Here is a 7,446-nt window from a genome sequence, read left to right as displayed (position 1 = left end):
GCTTCTTCTCACCTATTTTTGGATTGTGAAGATGCTGCGTGAATTTGTTATAAATGAGATGAGTCAAACTACTGTGAGTGACTGGAGGAGTTTGTCAGGAAGTATGTGTAGTAGATCTGTGTATGAAAGAAACTTGCAGGATTGGTAGTGTTGGTGTTATTGTCGAAATTGATGAGAGTAGGTTTGGTAATAAAAGGAAGTATAATAGAACCTGAAATGGTCAGAGAGTCTAAGGATATGCTCGTCTGGATGCTACAGTCTTAATAGGGATAAGGGCTGTCGTATTCATCCACTCTTTGAAGCCCTTATCCTAGGGAGAGACGAACATTTTGGACTGGTACATTCCAGTGCCATTTCCAACACACAGGAAGTGGACCAAATACAAGTGCCATAGCTCGTGTTGCACACCTGCTGGCGATGTATAGGTGTACATATGGATTGTTGGATAACCTGTAACCATTATTGCTGATGAAGGCAGCCACTGCTGCCAAAAGCTACAGTTTTAGTAATTTTAAACATCTTTTTGGCATTTTTATTATAACATCTTATTTTAATATACAGTCAGTATATTTATTTAATAAAGGTATTTTGATTTGAGTCAGTGTTTTAGTAGCATTATAGATGAATCATAGCCTGACTCCAGAGGCCTCTTCAATGAATTATAATATTAGTAAAATAATAAGAGGAGTTTACCTCAATTTTTCAGGGTTGTTGAAAATTGGAGTAAAGTCCTTCTAGACATTAAGACTTCCATTTTGCCTGGTACTACTATAGTATTGGACTGTTGGAAGTCTCTGACTGACTATGTGACAAATGGTTTAAGCACATTGCTGTAAACCACATGCTTCATCTCACCAATCCTGAAACTGATGCAAACAAACAGTATAGAGGGTTCATGGAGTAATTAAATGGCAACTGCCATTGAGAACAGTCAACGGTCAGTTACTCTTACCTCACAGAATGTGGCAGTGTACACACTTTGGCAGCAAAGACCTAATGATAGCTTTCCTGAATGGAGTTCAGGAAGTGTACCAGCCAGCTGCCAGGACTGATAAAGGTCAGTTTTTTTTTATATTCAAGTTGTTTTTTTTGACGATTTGATTGTTTTCAGTTATTGTATTAGTATCAGGTTATCTTGATAGTAGGGGGTGCAGGGTCAGCAGCTCCCACAAAAGCAGGGTGTTCTAGGGGGAAAAAATTTCTGTTGACATGCATGAGCAAATTGTTAATGCATCCAAAGTAGTCTAGTAATATACAGGTTATGTATATTACTAGACCATAGTAATATATGTTAATTGTTTAAAAAAAAAAAAAAAAAAAAAATTTGCTATTCTATTTTTTGCTCCATGTGCTATTTTTTTCTTCATTTCAATTACAACATATTGTGATGTCACATGACATCCACCTGTAATATGTGGGCAAGGAGAGAGGGAAAGCAGTGAGTGGGCAGTACCTTCCCTGGCCAATCACTGCCTTTGTTTCTTGCCGAAGTACAGAGGTGCCCCCATGTTCTGAAGGATCCTAATTATAAACCAGTCCTGATTACTAAACAGGATTTTTCATGTGTATACATTTGGTTGGGACCTCACAAAAGTGGCAACATTATGCAAGTGATACCATTATCCATGATCACAGCAGTATGCACTGATTTTCTTCCCTATCATGAAATAAGAAAGGGTAGGGGTATACAAACATTTTTTGAACCCACTGCCATATATTAAATTAATAAGATAAAAATTTAAAAAGATAAATTTAAAAATTTTTAAAGGCTGCTAACTATCTTTGAAAATAATTTAATATTTGATTCAACCACATAATTGTAAAGTTTAATTTACATACACAAACTTTCTTTAAATCCTTCAATAAATCTTGTATTTCTAGTAGTCCTTATCAAAATGTTCTTTCCTCACCCCTTCCAAATTATGATGCAATGTTTTAGTCTTATTTTTAATTATATTATCCAGGAATACCTAATTACAATATCCTATATTGTTATGCATTTACCAATGATGTGCAGATGCAGCATTTGGTGGGAGCGGTTTACAGAGACAACAGAAGCAGAACAAGTGACTGTTCTTTCACACAAGCTGCTTGGCTGCTTTTTGCTGGACATCTATGCATCTTTGTTTGTGTTACTGTGTATAATTAGGACTAATATTCAGAATTTGTGAATTGTTCCATGTTATAGGCACCAAGGCAACTGCTACAAATGGACGAGGAAACAGGGTGGCACCATGACTACAGAAATTAGTACCATTACTGTAATGCCTAACTGCACATGGAGATTTGGCCGATTTCACTGCTTTCAGACAAGTTAAGGCTAGGTTTTTTTGAATGGTAGCTATAATTAACATTTGGTGGCAAAATGTCTGCCAAGTGGATTTTACAATTAATTTACTTAACCCCCAACAGGTTACCTATGAGAGAACCATTAGTGCATGGACAGACATACTAGCTTTGTCATCCCAAAGTGTCAGACTAGTCTTTTCATTTCCCTGGGTCAACTACACCAAGTTCAGAAGGATCAGTTCACAATGAAAATTGATGGATGCAAGATTGTCACATGAAGTACCAATACACAGGGACTGTATGGTTATGGAGCAGTAAATCCTGGGGATCATGGTCTGAGAAACTTCTGGGTTGCAACTAGAAGTGCACCCCAATAATCAGTGACACTGCAACACCTTACTTATTGACCTTGATTAAGAAGAAAATTGAACCCAGGATCACTGTCTACATAACCGCTACTATGGATATGCCAGGCTACAAAATTAACTTACAACTTATGGCCACTTTACAGTGGATTGTTCCCGTGTTGTCAACCCAGTTACAGGAGTCAAAGTGAGTGGTGGTTCCTTCAGATGTCTCAGAGAAGCCTTCAGTCTAAACACTGCCCTCTATTTCTGTGGAGGAAAGATTGCTGTAGACTAGGAAGCTCTTTTGGTGCCCTCAGAAATAATAAGCACTGTTTACCTGGAAGGATCATTTATTCAGACAGTTTCACCAACAGCAATAGTCCATCCAATTAGAAAACAGTTAGTATCATCCTATCTTGTCATAATAGTTAGAAATCCCACTGTTTCCATTTTTTCGCTCTTAGAATTTTTCATAGCATAACTACAAAAAGTAACTAAAGTTTTGGCCTTTTGTTTTTCTACATAGTCTGCAAAATGAAGGCATGTAGTCCATTTCTTTGGAAATGGATTTTACTCTTGTATTAAAGTTATCACTCCAAGCTGCACTTAATTTGCAAAACATGTGTAGGCACTTCACTTTTTTAGTCCCTAGGGACATTACTGTAAAATTCAATTTGAAGGAATTCCTGAACATGCTTACAGATAATCATATGGAGGTAATTTGCTAATTATCCCAACCCCAATTATACTTTTGTTTGTTACTTGCTGCTTGTTAAATTCTCTTTTCATTTCATTTCTTGAATAATAGAAATACCCTCAATATTACATTGAAGTAACTGAAGCTTTGTTTTGGTATACAGTTCTGTAGCATTAGGGCCAACAGAATGATACATAGATGTCTAACTCATCCTTGTTGGGCGGTTTTAAATGAGCCAAAGCCATGATTTCATGGTATTGGCTACACTTTGTACCATGTTTTACTACTACTGTGGCTGTAACAAATTAACAGCCCAAGTAATACTATTACTTGGGCCATTCATTATTCAGAACATCTGTGCAATTCTGAATATAATGGTATGCATATTATCTTTGGAAACTGGAGAAGTCAAAAAGTCAGATGACTGAAAAGCAATTAATCCAAGTTATATTAGGACTTGGCATAGATAAATTTCATGCAAAAAAGAAAGATCACACTATTACATCTAAAAATTTTAACTGACATTCTCAAACAAAAGAACTAAACATTTCAGTTCTTTTGTTAGTACTAATCATGCTTATTTAATAATTGTTAAAACTATTCATTCTGTTTACATTTTACTCTTTTCATCTGTTTGCCATACCCACCAATGTTGTGCAATTTCACACAACTGCATGCAATTCTTCATCCTTAAATCACAAGATTGGCCTGCAAGACGAATTAAAACAACCAAAATCTTCACCTAAGTTGGTGTTTCCTAAAATGTTTCTGCTATGTCCCTTTGGTCTTGGAAAACATTCAAGACTTTCCATTTCTCTTAAAATAGAATTCTGAAAAAAATATTAAATTTGACGGAGGAAGGTTCCACTGAGCTGGGCCTCACTGAACAGTTTGAGAAACTGAACTAAATGAACTCAAAAATGATAATAAAATAGGTAACTCTTCAAGCTCTACAATAAATTGTAGAGTACATGAAGGAATTGGTAACATGAATACATTAAAAGAATAACAATAACATACTTAATTTTACATGTAAGAGATGGAAATAGTTCAGTTACTTAATTTCCCAGTCTTATTTTCTTAATCCTCTTGGTTAATATAAAAATTTCAATATTTTAGAGGACACATTTGACTTAAAGGTGTCCTCTAAAATAATCCGAATATGGAACTTTCCTATCTTTCTTTTAAAAAAAAAAAGAATTACCACAAGATTATTTTGTGTACCAACAACAATTTTTTTCACATTACTCAAAGTACAACACATGTTCTATTCCCTACTAGTTCCTCACTCTTCCATTCATTTGTGTCGATTATAACTATTTGTATTAGTTACTATAATAATAACCCTTCAGACAAGTCCTATTTGTCTTTCAGATAAACCTTTTGCAGCTTTAAATATCCAACAGGTGCAAAAGCATCACTAGAATGTATCACAACTGCAGAGTCTTCAACAACTATTTCTTTTTTAAAAAGTGGGCAATCCAAAGTAAAAGTTTCATACTCACCCCCTTCACCACAGACATTTAATCCGTATTTCTTTTTCATTTCAATCATGTGAGGATATATGTCGCCAAGGGTTTTCCCAAGATGTTTGTGAGGGTCCAATCCAAGAGAAGCAACTTTAATAATGATTGCCTTGATTTGGGATATAATCATTTCCTGAAGTAATTCTTCCTGATTGCGATGCCACAAATAGGCTAACATAGTGAGTCCCAACCTGTTGCACACGTTCAGTACTCGTACCCTCTGATAATCAGAAAATATAGCTCCAACAGAAACACCTTCAATAGGTAAGCTGCTTTTCACCTTAGAAAGCAAATGATAGAGATCTTCAACTTCATCTCCTTCCGTAGGTTTATATTCCATTTCTTGAATAATAGCAGTACCTTCGATATTATGTTGAAATAATGGAAGCTCCATTGCTTCAGCATATAGTTCTATAGCATTATGCCCAACAGATTGATACATATAGCTGTCCACTTCATCCTTGTCAGTAGGTTTTAAATGAGCCAAAGCAACGATTTCATGGCCGTTGGCTACACATTGTACCATGTTGTAACAACTATCTTTTCCCCCACTAATTAGAGCAACAACTCTCATTTTAAAAATTGCTTATAACAATTCAACACGAGGTAAGGATATTAGTACACAACGCCACCTCTTCATTCACTTAAAAAAAAAAAAAAGCAGAAACCAAACACGTGGTTTAGAAGTGTAGTACCATAGCGCCACCTATTTTTAATTTTCATCAGCGAACAACAGGTATCTTTTCATGTGTACAGTACTCTATTCAGAATTGATTTTAAATTTAATAACTTTTCAGCGTCACTTCTCAAATTTATAGAAAGGTCGTAAAAAAAAAAAATTCTAAAATACTACATGCCGTTCAATCGATAAAAAGACTGAAGACTTTCAAAAAAAAAATTTACAGAATATTTTAATCATATACAGTATAGCTTAACCATTAATATCAGGATACCCCACATGTGAACAGGTGATTGCTTCCTACCAAGCGTGTGCCAGTCAACTTATTATTATTAGCCATATGGTTCAAGGAAGCCTAAGGCGTAGGCTGCACCAGCCAAAAAGACAGCAGTACAATTGTTAATAGAAGACACCACGATCGACAGATTAACTTCCAGGGTACAGAATGATAAGTTTCATAAGCAATCCGTCTGTACATGACATTCCAATACAACTGAAGATCCCAAAAGACGATGTGAAATGCAAATAGCAGCAGACTTGTGCTGAAATGGTCACGAACAGATTCAGAAAATGATAGGAGCCATATAAAGAATCATCCAATAGGAAGGCAGATCAACGTATTTACAGAATACGCAGGTCCTCAGTGAAACGTTTGGGACATGTATCACAAGACGCTGAATGGTATGGGTTAGCATGATCAAACATCCATTCACAAGCCACTGATCACCTCGAAAAATACCACATTCATTGTCCAGATTGATGGAAGCCCACCATTCTTGGACCAGAGACAAATGGAAATTGTGCTTTGGAGTGACGAGTCAGGTAAATAGTCCATCAGTTTGACAATTGTGCCCAAATGTGACTATGCCCTAGAGAAATTTGTGCCTTTATATCATTATCATTTCATTTTCGATTATATCATTCCAAAAATGAAGTTTGGCAAAGACAAACTTCAATGTTGAAATTGACAGTGATGGTCTGGGACGCTTTCCACTTTAGCGAGGGTTTTGTTTTGAACAAAGCAATAAACAGTGAGGCCTATCTAGACCTCATTACCGTATAGATATATATCCTTATTACCTACATTGTGGTAGTAAAGAAAATTACTATGCTTGTATCAGCAGGGCAACGCTCCACATCATACTGTTCGCGTTGCGACGAACTGGATTGAGGACATGAACCTCAAAGTTGGAACATCCAGCCCTGATCTCAATCTTAATTAGAACTTCTGGGATCAATTGGATCGTAGCATGTACATCAGGAGATGACCGCCAAAGAAAGATGAACTGGTCGCGACTTTGAAGGTCGAATAAAGAAAGATATCAGAGGAAATTTACAAAAACGGTGGAGCGTTCCACATAGAACAGATTGTCTTAAAGGTTTAAGCACACTTATTAGTTTTCATCTAATTAAAACTGTAAATAGAGAATTTGTAGATATGCGCGTGTCTGGATATCAATGGTAGGACACTATACATCACATATACAGGGTGTCTCAAAAATATTGATACAAACGTTTAGGGGAGGTAGGTAATATCTAAAGGAATGTGAATCGCATAGCAACCCAGAACTGGAAACGTCACGGGAAAGTAGTAGCAGAGGCACAAGAAGCAGAAATGACACAAGACAGTAATTAGTGGCAAACATTTGACATAATATTAACAATGGAGTACGAGATGGATGCATTTCATGATGTTACAACAGATGCTCGAAGGTTCCACCATGAGACGCGATGCATGCGTGACACCGACGCAGCATGGATTGGCGAACACGGTCGAACACACCTGGAGTTTCTTTGACAGTAGCAACAGCGCAGACGAGTCTCGCCCCGAGATCCATTTCCGTCTCCACAGGCGATTCATACACGATAAATTTGAGGTCCCCCCCACAGAAAGAAATCAAGGCTCGA

At 36.6% G+C, this 7,446-nt stretch overlaps 1 protein-coding gene across 1 annotated transcript; it reads right to left on the bottom strand.

Moving 5' to 3' along the window:
• Window positions 1-4,611: 4,611 nt before the first annotated feature.
• On the bottom strand, window positions 4,612-5,453 carry LOC150075856 (diphthine--ammonia ligase). Its single transcript, XM_090387606.1, has one exon. The coding sequence runs from the start codon at window positions 5,431-5,433 to the stop codon at window positions 4,693-4,695; it is 741 nt and encodes a 246-aa protein (XP_090243732.1). The 5' UTR covers window positions 5,434-5,453; the 3' UTR covers window positions 4,612-4,692.
• Between the last annotated feature and the right edge of the window lie 1,993 nt (window positions 5,454-7,446).

The sequence above is a fragment of the Mastigoproctus giganteus genome, chromosome 13, assembly GCF_048544385.1.
Source record: "Mastigoproctus giganteus isolate SK-2022 chromosome 13, ASM4854438v1, whole genome shotgun sequence".
NCBI lineage: Eukaryota > Metazoa > Arthropoda > Arachnida > Uropygi > Thelyphonidae > Mastigoproctus > Mastigoproctus giganteus.
This window is presented reverse-complemented; position numbering and strand designations above follow the sequence as displayed.